Genomic DNA, 14,399 nt, shown 5'->3' on the forward strand with positions numbered 1-14,399 from the left:
TCCTACACTTAATTTCATGGGTGAGGAGATCCCACACAAAGTTACCTGACTCCGGCATAAATATCATCTAGGCCTCATTTTCCTCATGGCATTTACTAGACTTAATTTCTCTACATTAAGGAAAATTCCCACAATGCTTCTGAAGTAAAGAAGAACTTCAAAGTACTTCTAAAACTTTTAGATTCTTCCATTTAGTGCACTTGAACACAGCGAAGCTCTGAAAACTTCAATGAATTACTCGACAATCATGCAGCTTATTTGATTTTGGATTTGCAGTCAAATCATCTTTTTCTGCACTACCATATGTTTTAGTAAATTAGACCACAAGAAACAAGAATAATTCCCAGACTTTGTCAATATGTCATTTGTAGCTGTGGAACTTCTCAGTTCTCTTAAAAAATCCAAATAACTATAAATTGTTCCCACTACAGAACAGTTTCAGACCCATGACCTTCCCTAACTACTAAAATTTGCCCTCACTATAGCATGTGCGAAAGCCCTGTCACTTTGACGTTCACACACAAGTATTTCTAACAGACAAATTGGAGCTATTTTGTGCTGACTAAAGTGATCACAGATGGAAGGCTTTATTCTAAAATGTGCTTTATCATAGTAGACCCAAAATTTCCACATACACAATACATTTCATTGTGCATAATATCAAAGATTACTTTTTGCTAGCTGCAATAAAATCTTACATTTTTACAGAACTACAATTGGGATTTTTTTTCCAATATTTACAAGGTCTTTGAATCATGTTTAAAAAAAAATTACCCACTACTACCTGTAAGAAAAAAATCAAAACCAAAAGAACATTTTGCTCCTAACAATGGTTACCAGTGCTTCTGGCTCTCCATCCTTTTGCAAGAGGGTGGTACAATGAGGTAAGATCTTGCCATCTTTACCTGTATGTCCATTCTTAGCAGCAGAATACAAGGCAGAATGGCCATCTTCACAGGAGTAATTAATGTCCAGTCCTTCTTCATTAAGCAGCATTGATAATAAAGTGACATTTCCCTGGGTAGCAGCTTGCTGAAGAAGGGTGGGCCTGCCAGCCAGGGGGGCAGGACCACCACTCATTAGCAAAGGGGTTAGGGAGGGTGACCAGCCTGTGGGTTAAAGTGACCCTAGTTAGAGAGTAGGAGCAAGGACAAGAGACAGGTATTACCCACTTGTTTCTGAATTACACACACACACACACACACACACACACACACACACACACAGACACGAACACGTACCCTTAGAGGATTATGTGGTTTCTAACATTATCAATCTGTTAATATTTACTTAGCACAAATCTGTACTGTTATTTCAATCTTGCATCTGCTAATTAAATTAACATCCATGGTGACAAATTACTTTTAGTTGTCAGTCTTACACAGATAAATGTTAAAGTGGTGATTGGTTTTAGGAAACTTAGATGGCTGTCTCATTTGTAAGTTCAAATTCCTCTTCAGGGTTTCAAAACAATTTGAATTTTGAAATCATGTATGGATTTCCTCAATTTCAATATCAGTCTGAAAAACTGAATGGACATCTTTAGGTATAGGATAGAAATAACTGTAAGAAATACAGATTTTCCTTTTGCAATGTTTGCAAGGTACATAACTAAAAATCATATACAGACCATTAAGATGGACCAAATACTGCCAGGAAATCTATATTCCTTGAATTCCCTTATTTGGTAATAAAAATAATGGAGGGGGCCAAGTGCTATTTAGTATCCAGAGCTATAGAAGCACAACACATATAATTATATCTAGAATACTGTATCCAGGCACAAATATTCAATACACAATTCTGAAGACTTTATCTTTACAAATTGTGGCCATCTTTACAAATTGTGTACCAGAAACTTTTAGCCAGCCAACAAAACAGGACAGTCTACCATATAGTTTTAACAAGAATCATAAGAGTTATCATAGTTAGATATTTCTCATCAGTATTTAGCAGCTTTAGAAGAGAATCTGTTAAGTGTGTGAAGTCGGCTGCATATAGCATGGAAAATTTTCTGAATTCTTCCTTGGTCAAAAGGCTGTAAAAACAGTAAAGTAAAAATGTTTATTCAATGTGATATATAGGTATTTTGTGTGTTTTAGATACAATTAACTTTCAAAATAAGTTATTTACTTTCTTCCTTATGAAGCCCCAAATACCTCAGAGTAACGTCAGTGTAGATGCAGGGGCCTATGGGCACATATTCACTCCTCAGGGTACATTTTCTACATAAATCCAGTAACATTCTCTGTAGTAGGACACAATAGATGGATGTTTTATGTTCCGTCCACCTTGGTTATCAGGATAATATTCTAAGTATATGGGTGTTACATTAGTAAGAAATAGATTCAGATAATTGAGACTTAATTAACATTAAAGTAATAAATATTAAAATCAAAGGATTCCTTAGTATTTTAAAAATTCTTTGTGAAAAAACCAAGTTATAAAAATAAAACTAGACAGCTTATTAAAAGCTGGATATTACATCTTCATAATTAATTCTTTGGGTCCATGAATAATTTATTGTTTTACCCTATTAGGCTGCAATGACATACAAAATTCAAATGCTCATAAAATTAAATATTTATCTAAACTTTATGATATTTTCCCATTGATATTCATTAGCTCTTCTTACAAAAGTAGTATTTTTACTTCATACTTACAAGAAGGCTCCTCTCTGGTACATTTTACCTTTTGTATTTTCTTAAAAACAAACAAAAAAACAAGCCCACAAAAATTAAATCAGTACTTATTAGAAATGGATGATAAACAGAGAAATTATAAACACCAAGGTATGATGCCTTGACTGCATAGCAAACACAAAGGTAACATGAAGGCATTGCACGGAGGTCCTCGGTGGAACAGGAGGGAATGTGGCTCACACACAGTGAGTTTCCTGGAGCTTGTGTGGCCCTCTCTCCCCACCCCTCTCCTTCCCTCTCTCTCCCTCTGAGCCCCTCTACTCCCACCTCCTCTATCTCATTCAAAGCGTCTGGGTTATTGATACCCTGTAAAGAATATCAACAGGTATATATCAAGTGGTTTGTTATTCTTTTGGGTTTTCTCTTTCTTTCTTTCTTTCTTTCTTTCTTTCTTTCTTTCCAATGCAATTCTATGCTTTAGAGGAATAATTTAAATATAGATATATTTTTAACTGCCTTATGTGGAAACTTGGAAAGCCCTATTTTTAATGCCAGGCTATCTGAAAGAGAAAATATCTTATTCAAAAATTTTCTCAATCTTTAGACCACCTAAGAATCATAGTTTTCTGTCAGACAAAGCAACAGAGGAATATATATGAATTTTTATTTCCTTAGCTTAGAGGTGTGCAATATATTTTAAAAATATTCTACAAAATAAAAATGCTCTATAAATACCAAGTATTCTTAAAGTTTAAATAATTTTTTTTTATCCCCACTGTCATTTCCAATTGCTTGTTTTAATGAATCCTGCTATAAATACTGGAAAAAAAAAAATTCACCATGAGACTTTATTGTTCATTTGAAACTCCCAACAAAGATAAGAAACGGTAATATTCATTAACTGGTTAAGTAATGGGAGAACAGACCTGCGTCATACGGCTACTTTAATGATGTTAGAAAAAGGTCATTCAGCTTTGCAGTCTGCAAACATTAGTAACATGCGGTGGACGAAGGGAACGGAGACCATGCAATGCAAGAGGGAAGAGGAATTGAGAACAGCTTCTGGCATCAGCTTCAGAGTGTAGAGAAGGTTAATGTCATGGCTCAGATCAATCTCATTTTTGGATTTAGACTTCAAGCCAATCATACATGGGTGATAATTTTTTAAGTGTATGTTTAACTAAGAAAAACTGTCTGAACCAAATTAAACAAAATGTACCAAACAAAAACAAAAACAAATTTCCAAGGGTATGAAAACTCAGTTGCCTGGGATGATTTCTGGTTTTAGGCCTCTGCTCATCTAACAGTTAAAACGTGTTCATTGGACAAGTTCAGGAGGAACAAGAAATTTTAATTCACTTATAGAATTCAAAATGCCATTTAAAAATTTAACATTTGGCCATAAAAATTGCTAACAGAGTAATTAAAATGGTATCTTTTTGTCATTGCAATTCTCCCCAGTACTTTAGCTTAATCCTAACTGTTTGTCTGTCACAGATGTAAGCTGATACAGAAACTCAGAACTTTACAGTTTTAAAGATTGTGGGATCTAGTGGTTCTCCAAGAAAGGAGAGGTAGTGTACTACTGCTGTTTGAAAAATTCAACAGGCAAGTTTAGTAAGTCTTTCTGGTCTGGAACTATTATTCTTCTTTTGGGTCAATGTTTTCATTTTTAAAGGAGAAAGCTAATGACTCAGAGCGAATGTGCTCTTAGGGTGATACTAGAGAGAGGCAGAAATGGACTAACCCTCCTTCTTAGACTCAGCCCAGAGCACTTTTTCTCACTGAATTTGGAACAGACATCTATCTACCAAGGATTTGGCAGAGGAGCTCTGTCCTCATGCCCTTCTCTTACCAACCACAATGGCATTAGTGGCTGTTAAGAAGATTAATCACCTTCAATGAGCTTATGATCTGGAGAGGCACAAGCTCACCCAGGCACAGATAGGTTAAGAAGCAGGATGGAAGGAGCTCTGGTGCTTCCTAGTTGCAATGGCATGGCAGCAAAAATAGGGGCAATCCAAACGGAAAGCAGTTGAAATCCTAGATCTCATTTGGAAAATTTAGGCTGACCTACACCCATGGCTGATTTAATCACCCTTCTTATGTAACTGTAATAACTTTTCTATTCCCCAGACTACATGCTCCCAAAAGCTTGCCGAATGACTACGAAACTCCTTATAATCAAATAACACAGAAACTTATCCCACCAAGCATAATCCTGAAATTCTGAGATTTTGGCCAAATTGCAAAATCAGGGAATAGAAAATGAGGAATCAGTTTCACGTATCCTCAGTGGCAGCTACTTCTTTTGCTGCCACTGTTTCTTCTCCTTTGCTCTCTAGATATAAGCAAAGGGCATTTTTTTCAGAGGGATTATAGCTCCTTTATCCACAATTCCACTCTGTCCTAGTTAGGTCATTCTGGCCAATGTATAATAAACTTAGAATTCTTGGGTCTTTAAAGTTTAACTTAAGATCCTGCTGACAAAATGTTCCTTGGTTATGGATCCCGATTTTAAAGCTTTTCTACTGAAACCAAAAGACATTGAAGCTGAACCTTGGAACACAGTAACCACTGAGGCAATAAATGCCAAAGCATCAAGGTACAAAGCGAAGATGGGTTTGTAGTTCTTAAAAACTGACAAAATTTATCTGTATCCCAGGAAGTATTTTCTGTTTTACAGTTTGTGAGTTTATGTCAACAGCACCACCACTGCTGCAAACATTTTTGGAACCTGTGCTTTGTCACTGCCTTAAGACCTTACAGTACATTCTCTGATTCTCCTGAATGGTAGCAAAAATTCTTCCTTTGAGCATGGATTTAGCTATGGAAGAAGCTAACATCATTTTAGGCCATGAGAAGGGCTGTCCAGCTCGGGTATACCATTTTGAATAAAAAGTATGGAATGTTGAACATCTGTAAAGACATCACAAAGCAATAATAGTGACATCAATTCTAAAGCAAATTTTCAAAAATATTTTAAGCAACAGTATCAATGAAGCAATATCACTTCTATTTATTCATCACTCATGCTGCTAAAATACCAAGCTCTTTGCACGTTATGATAGTTAATCCTAATAGCCACCCTACCCCATATGAGTAGCATAAGCTCCATATTAAGAATGAGAAAACTCGCTCAGTCCAAGAAAATCACCTAAACACACAGCCATAAATTGCAGAGTCTAGATTCTAATGCAGATCTGACTGACATCAAAGGCCATGCTGTTTCCAATTCCCAATTATGCACCAAAATACAAACAGCCTCTCAAGCAGCATACTTTCAAGGAGACAGCTTATAATTGGATAAGTGAGTCCTGGTATATTGCTCTCATTACCTAACAATTAGCAAGAACAGTGGTACCTATTTTTCTCATTCCCACTCCTCCTACCCTGAGTTTTAAATGCAACACTACCCAAACCTTCCTTCAATGCTTAAAGTTCCCACTCATTAGAACCAGTGTTCTCTGGTAGCCACTAAGATCCCACAGTAAGAGACTTTTTTCAAGTTTCAACAGAACTTTGACACTACAAACGTTATTTTAGAGCCGCATTTCCTCAGTGAAGAACTAATCCAGTCACGTCAATAAAAAGCAATGCTTCCTCTAGCACCATATAACAAAAGGGGAAAATCCAGTTTTTTATCAGCTTCTTTGTGTAAGAGTCCCTGATTCAGTGACTTCATAAACCACATCTGCAATGAAAACCTTTTCTAATACAGCCCACATGCTAAGTTATCCATCTGTGTTCAAGGGTTGGAAGACAACAGCTTGGAACAGAGTAAACAGCTTTGAAATAAACTAAACTTAGAACAGAGACTTAAAACATATATATTCTATTTTTGATGTTAAAAAGAGTATCAAACCGGTATTAAAACTTAGAACACCCCAGTTACAGAGTGAATCTAATCAACTGGATAATCCCCAAGATAGACTGTAGTGTTAATAACCACTTGAAAGGATTTTTTAACGTTATCTCACAAGGGATAGAATGGAACACAGATTGTCTAGTGATGACCCTCTAATATTAAAGTCTTGTGAGATAAATATTTGAAAAGAAGCAACAGCGTGTCTTTCTTCCCATGGAAATTGCTTTAGTATCTCTAAATTAATGGTCTCCATGTGCTCCAAACCATTACTTTCAGATTATTTAAAAAAAAAGAAAGCACTTAGCATAAAGGAACCGTAAGTCATATAGCAAGATGAATCACCATACCCTGGAGCCTTTAAAGAAAAATACAACAACAACAACAAAAAAAGAAAAAAGAAAAAGAAAAGAAAAGAGAATAGAAAGCAATAGAAAAAACTATCAAATAAAAAAAAAAGTTTCAAGGCAATGTGAAGGAAATTAAAGCAAGTGAGAAGACAGGCCACATTCTTAAAAAAGGGTATAATATTGCAATCCCTTTACCTGATGCTGTTACCAGGAGGCTGTCTGAGGCACCTGTTCTACAGGATGAGGCACTAACAGTGTTTATGGAAGAGCAAAAGGCAATGGTGGTGGGAATGACAAGGGAACTTTCTGAACATGCAGGTTGGTTCAGTCCAGGGGTTTCAGCAGGCCAGGCACCCACCTGAGACGTGGCCAGGGCTGAAACGGCACAGCCTGCCGGTGCCACAGTTAAATCTATGGATGGTTTTGGTGGCAGCTGAGGGGAAGATGATTTAGGGAGATTCTCCTCATTTATTACCCTGTTCCCTTGTGGCAAACTGGAAGGAGGCGAAGCCATAGTTTTGTTATCAACTTTGGCCCCTGCATTGGAGGCCCTGCTGCTATCCATAATAACCTTGAGTTGAGGGTGTGGTGGAGAAGGAGTTTGGGAGAGCCCTGGCTTTTTTGGAGGGATAGGAGGAGGGTTTCCTCTGTCAACTCGTGCTACACCAGGAGTCTTTAAACTGGTCCGACCGACCGGAGGACAGGTGCCACCGTCCCCTGTGGGGGCTGCTCCAGGCCTTGGGGGTGCTCCTGCTTGAGGGCTTGTAAATCTCGACAGTGCTTGGGTCACAGTATTCCGAGCTAGCTGTTTGGCCACTAGGTTGTCACGACTTGTAGGAGAGACATCTCTTGATGGAGGACTTTGGGTAGTGTTCCCATTTTGGTCTGGGTCATTAGCATTGCCCTGAAATCGAAATCTAGCTGCTTGGATTCGTGGATTGAGACCTGGATGCAAAGACGCATTGGCACACGGTGAATGTAAACTGTGCACAGGCGGTGCTTGTGAGTAGCTCTGGGGAGCTATGCCTGGCGTTTGCACGGTGGGAGGGGCAGTGCTATTGGGAAGTGGGGGTGTGCTACTGGCTGAGCCAGCGCTGGGTCCGTTTTCCTCAATTCTGTTTGCACTTGGAGGTGGGACAGTAGGCGGAGAGGAGCCAATCAAGTCACCATGGGAAGCCTGCCTGTCAATACCTGGTCTGCCCAGAGCGGCACCGGTGCACACATTTCCTTTCGTGTTGGCAGGAACTAGGGGGCTACCTGCGGAAGGCTTTACGGGCACAGTCAAAGGCAACTTCTTCACGTGGTCAGTGCTTTCTATCACCAGGTCTGTCTGGCAAGCAACAGACCTTGTCACAGGTCCTTCTGTTCCCACAGATATGGAGACCACGCGCCTATCTTTTGTCTTACGGGGCAGAGAGAGGCTTGGCTTGCTGTCATTTCCCCTTTTCAGTTGCTCAATCATTTTTTTCATCTTGTCTATCTCCTCTTTGAGGTCAGTGGTGTGTGCTTCTTCTCGGTGCAGCTTAGCACGAAGCTGTTCCCGTTCCGTGTCAAACTCGGAGAGCTGTTTTTCCATCTGAGCTTCCATCTCTGTGCTTCTTCGTTTCTCAGCAGACAGTTCCTCTTCTAAAGCACTTGTCTTTGTCTTTTCCTCTTCCAGTTTGGCCATCACCTCTTCTAACTTCTGGGCCTCCTCTATTACTTTGCCTGAGAGCTGTTTGCACTCCTTGACCAGCATCAGGACCACGTGCTTGTTCTTGCCCCGCTCCTCCTCCAGGCGGGCCGCCAGCTTCTGGTGCTCTTGCTCAACGGCTTGTAGCTGAAGCTTTTCCATCTCCAGCTGAAAGACATTCATAGGACAGCCCCGATTAATATGCAGAGAATTCTTTCAGCCAAAGAAGTGCTTCGTGTGAGAGTTTTATTAATTGTGTAACAACTGTGTGGTTTGGGTTAGCTAAAATGACACAGTTCTAAGATGTGTTGTGATATGAAAGATAATATTTTAGATACTCATTAAATGAGAAAATAGATGCAAATGACTTAATACATCTAAGTCACAGCAATAGAGAAGTTTTAAAAATCTATTGAACTACAGAAAAAGAACAGTAATCTGATACTTCAAATCACAACAGAGCTCAGAAAGTTCTGTTTTTGTAAAAATAGAACTCTGTAAGGGAACTGGTGTTGCTTTTTTTTTTAAGTTTAAATGCCTTAAGATTACTAATGAACCTTTAAGGTGCAGTATAAAGAAAAGTGCTGAAAACAGAACTGTAGTTAAATTCTATGCTTCCGTACTTGCTAAGTGTATTACTTTTTTTAACTGCAAGCTTATGATGGGCTGCTCTAGAAATCATACAAAATCATATATGAAAGTTCTTTGAAAACCTGCAAGAACTAAAGAAATATCTTACTAAAATTATAATCACTATCAATAAACCCAAAGTCTGACCCCGTCTCCTCCAATCCCTCTTGCTCCCTTAGCTTCCACTACATTGGCCTCCCTGGTTCTTAAACACCGTCCTGCCTCAGGATCTTTGACCTTGTGGTTCTCCTACCCAGAATGCCACCACACACCTTCATGCAGGGCCCCTGGGCTAAGGAGTTTGTGCACCACACAACGATGACCAGCTGGAGAGGTGATGGAGAGGTGAGCCGGAGCCAAAAACCAGCCCTTGTCTACCCCCCCAATATCTGTCCAGGCATCTGCCTGGAAAGAAGGGGCATCTTTTCCTTCACAAAAAGACCCTGTCTGCCCACCAAGCCACAGGCCCCTAGGATTCATGCTTTACCAAAAAAAAAAAAAAAAAAAAAAAACCAAACCATTCTTCCAGTTTCAATGTAGAGAAGGAGCTTTTAAAATACTTTTGTATCTCCAGGTGTGGTTTTTTAATATGCAGAAAAGCATGCAAGAGCACGAAGTCTGACTTCTTTATTTCCTCCAGGCCTCTGCTCAACTATCACCTTTGCAGTGAGGCCTCCTTCTCACTGCCCCACAGAAAACAATGGTCTCTTCCACTCTTGTGCTCATCACTCTTTGTTTAGCACCTACCTGCCCCCACTAGAATGTGAATCCATGAGGGCGGGACTATGTCTTCTTTGCTGCTGTGTTCCCAAGACCTGGCACACAGTGGTGCTTAATAAATTGTTGACTGGATGCATGAAATTAATGTAGTTCACAGAAACAAGAAAAGTTCTGCACCCTGATGGCCTTTCTGGGTACACAGGCCTTACAACCTCAGAGAAGCACTACTGTAACATGTTTGCACAGGTTTCTCACTTCTTTCCAGAATAGCATCTGCCATGAGGTGCTCATGAAGGACAAATCCCCGAGCTGGGTTGCAGCAGTCAGGCAGGTCCTCATGCCTCACCTTCCCAGCTAGAGAAGCATTCCATTGGTAGTCCATTAAAGGGCCCTCAGATTCATAAAAGTTACAGATCTAACTGATAAAGACACAGAAAGGACTCCCCCCACTGACTACCAACCCCAGATGTTAAATATAAATATACTTTCATGAGATCCAGTAATTGTTTAAGTCAGTTTTTAGTCATCAGTAACAGAAGGAGATGCTCACATGATCCAGCAGTTGTAAGAATGTGCTCCTGTTTCTCACCCTGCTGAGAAAATAAATCCATTACTTTCACAGTCAGGGAACCAAAAGGAGAGAATGGCTCATTAGAGTCAAAGATTATTCATTTACTTTAGGATGATTCCTGCCTTGAAGAAATTGAATAGCATTGCATGGGTCCTATAAGTAGGTGATCAGGAATACCGAGAATTCCCCCAGAATAATAAATGACAATTGTTTATATGCATACACTCTATTCTACTACATGAAATTTAAGGGGTGATTTCCTAAATAGGTAAGGTAAGACATGGGGAAAATAATGCTGTCATTTACTATATTTATATACATAGTTTTATTCATCTAGGTGCCTCACAGGAAATGTGACTTATAGTCAAAGCATATTTAATCCTTCTAAATACATCAAATATTAAGTTTCTGTGGAAGGCATACACAAAGTTAGACCTATTAAGAAGATTTTAAATTTTATATTAACCACTGCCCTAAATTCTTATGGCAATGTTGAAAAAGCAAAACCTAGCGGTCAATTTTCAGCTTATTTTAAAAATGAGTTCCATCATTTATCTTGGAAGCTGGAAAAAAAAAAGATGTAGAACTTTAAGGGCTACCTTCATTTTGCACAACAACTAACTGGGGGCTAAATTAGTGATTTCTCTGATGTCATCTAATCAATCAGTGTCAGGATCATGGCACTCAGAGCCACTGTTCCAAGCTTTTCTCACCACATCATACATCTTGCCCACACTATTTCCTCACTAGGGATCATCACATTTTATTTTTGAAATAACTTACATCTCACACTTGGGAATCAAATTCAAGAAAGACTTCTTCTAACAGATCAACTCAGCAAATCTCACATATTTATACAGAAAACTATACTACTACAAAAGCGCCCATGGGGTGCTTGGCTGGCTTAGTCAGTGGAGTGTGCAACTCTTGATCTTGGGGTCATGAGTTCAATCCCCACATTGGGTGTAGAGATTACTTAAAAATAAAATCTTAAAAAAAAAAGCACCCATAATTTTTTGTATCTTTGTCCTTCCACCACTCAGACCTTGTAAATCCTATCTCAGATGAACACAAGTCTTTTTTAATGTCACCATAGACAGCAGAGGAAGCCACATAATCAATGCACCTGCAAACACAGGGCTCCAGACGAGTTCTGAGCTCCAGTCAATCACTCTTCCTAACTGTTTAGCCTCCTCTACCATTTACTTCAGGGAATTATTTAAACTTCTGCCACTCTCCCTAAAACTTCACCCAACAGCCACTCAACAAACTCTCAGTCTACCCTAACAGACTCTCTTATCAAAAAAAATCACTCATTTTACATTCTGTCTCCTCTTTTAAGCATGTTTTTGTTTGTTTTTTAAAACCACACCAATATATTTCCTTCCCTTCACTCTAAGGGAGGATTTCCATCTGTTCAAGGACAGACTTTCTTCAACAATTAACTTCATTCTCTCCTGTCACCTGAGCTTTGCTCTATCAGTTATCACACTCTATAAATATTAAACATCTTCCTCTCTACTGGCTCCAATTGGTTTATAAACCATACATAAAATGTATGTATATTCCATATATAAAATTTTTTTTTTATATTACAGAAAAAGTTCCTTGGTCATTTTGGCCCAGAGACAAAGTCTTTGTGCTTGCAACAGTAAGTGATGATGTACTAAGGTCTGATCCCAAACACCTTAGCTGTGTCACTTTGGTAAATTCTCTCACCAGATCATTTCTATTTGGTTCCTTTATCTGCACAACAGAGCAATAATACGAGTTACTTTATTGGATTAAATGAGGCCATGCATATAAAGCATATGCCATTGTGCCTGGCATTAAAAAATGTTATGTTTTCAATTAATAATATAATAATTATTTGAGCTATTTAAAAGTATGCCATTTTTGCAGTGTTTTTCCTCTGAAAACACATTTCCAGGCAAACAATGATCTAGAGAATAGACCATATTCAGCATATGGATGGATTTTTTAGTAAGTTAGATAGCAGTTACAATTCAACAATTACAAAGTACATCAGAGAAAGTTTCACTACCAATAATGGTGAAATAGCTTTTATTAGACTATCTCTTTGGCAGATAACAATTAAAATATTTGGAAAAAATATTATAAAAAAGTAACTATTTGAAAGCTTTGGAGCGTAGTAAGTGGTAAAAACAGAAAGGAGTACATTCTCCCATTTGAAAGGAGCCAACAGAACTGGATGAGGTTTGCCCTTGCATAGCTTTGCAAGTGAGGGCAGTTCCCTGTCCTGACAGCACTGGCAGCAGGAACTCAAGCACAAGTACTCTCTATAGTGGCTCAAGGAGTCAAAATTGGAACTAGGGCTGCCGCAATCCTAGGTTGACTCGTGATTTATACATTCATGGGGGAGACTCCACACTGAACAACAGAGGTGGCTGCTCAATGGCTGAGAGAACTGAACAAATATTTCAGCTATTGCCAGCTGTAAGGGGACAGTTTGGAGTCTGAATATAACCAGGTTAAGTGCTTACTAGAACAAAATACACTCTTCAGAAGATAAGAGAATCCTGAAGGTCTGTATCATGTTAATCAGGATGTCTAATATATAAAAAAATTACTAGACATGCAAAGTAATTTTTTTTTAAGTGATCCACTGTCAAGAGAAACATATTCGAAAAACTGGGCCAAAGATGATCCATATTGGAATTAGCAGACTGGGAACTTAAAGGAGCCATTTTCAAAGAAAATATCATCACAGTGATTGAACAAAGGAGGATCCTGGCATAGAAATGGAAACTAGGGGAAAAAGAAAAGAAAAGAAAAAAAGAACCAAATGGAAACTCTAGAAAAGATATTAATCTAAAATGAAAAATGTTCACTGAATAGGCTTAATAGCAGACTTGAGTAGAATAAAAAGGACAGTGAATTTGAAAACAGAACAAAAGAAGGTATCCAATTTAAGAAATACAGAAAAAAATTCGTTGACTGAACAGCACCTCAGGGACCTGTGGGACAATATAATGTGGTCTAAATTCTACATAACTGGAATCGAAAATGGAGAGAGAGAATGAGGAAAACTATAGTAAGAGAAATAATGGACAAAAAAAATTCACCAGTTTGGGGTGCAGGGGAAGTATCTAGGAAGCTCAGCAATCATACCTAGGCACATCATAGTAAAATTGCTGAAAACAAGGATAGGAAATAATCCTGAAAGCAGCCAAAGAAAAAAAAGACACATTACAAACACAGAAACTATAATACAAATGATGGCTAAATTATCTCTAAAATATATGAGGCAAAACCTGACAGAAATAAAAGGAAAAATAGATAAATCTATAATAATGACAATCTTCTCTCATAAAAAAAATCTAGATTAAGAAAAATCTGCAACACTACAGATCTGAATAACACCACAAACATACCCTTGGCTGACTTGCATTTGGAACACAATACCCCAATATTACAGAAGATATAGTCTTTTCAGATTCACTTGCTGAGCTATTAAAAACCACCAACAATTTACAAAAGGCTAAAATCTTATAGAATATGTCCTCTGACAACAGAACTGTATATAAATCACAATAAGATTAAGGACACCCCAAAATTCAAAAATAAAACATACTTCTAAGCAGTATAAAGCTTTAAGAAGAAAACACAAAGGAAGTCAGATCAGACTTTGGGCTGAATGAAAATAAAAACACAACATACAAAATCTACGGAATGCAGTGAAAGGAGAGAATTTAAAACATTTAAAGCAGAGGATATTGAAATTTGTATCTTTAACTGCACATATTAGAAGGGTCATCTCAAATAAGTCACCTACGTTTCACCTTAAGAAACTCAAAGAAGTTAAGCCAATATAAAGTAAAAGGAAAGGAATGACAAAGGTAATAAATCAATTAAATAGGACACAAATGATGGGGAAATTAACAAAGCCAAACATTTTTCATCTAAAAGATCAATAATATTGTGAAAC

The 14,399-nt window shown here is 38.1% G+C and overlaps 1 protein-coding gene across 8 annotated transcripts in view; it reads right to left on the reverse strand.

The window, feature by feature from the left end:
- Window positions 1-14,399, reverse strand: part of CTTNBP2 (cortactin binding protein 2) — a 166,926-nt gene that overhangs the window by 64,320 nt on the left and 88,207 nt on the right. For 6 of the 8 annotated variants that reach the window (XM_045495409.1, XM_045495407.1, XM_045495408.1 and 3 more), the window contains exons 4-5: window positions 7,053-8,697; window positions 906-1,109 (exon numbers count right to left, since the gene is read on the reverse strand). In XM_045495409.1, coding sequence (XP_045351365.1) covers window positions 906-1,109; window positions 7,053-8,697 — 1,849 coding nt within the window. Of the gene's footprint in view, window positions 1-905; window positions 1,110-2,663; window positions 2,704-7,052; window positions 8,698-14,399 lie in introns of those variants that run through there. The other 2 variants (XM_045495410.1, XM_045495415.1) reach the window with 2 other exon arrangements.

Source organism: Leopardus geoffroyi, chromosome A2 (genome assembly GCF_018350155.1).
Source record: "Leopardus geoffroyi isolate Oge1 chromosome A2, O.geoffroyi_Oge1_pat1.0, whole genome shotgun sequence".
NCBI classification, from domain to species: domain Eukaryota; kingdom Metazoa; phylum Chordata; class Mammalia; order Carnivora; family Felidae; genus Leopardus; species Leopardus geoffroyi.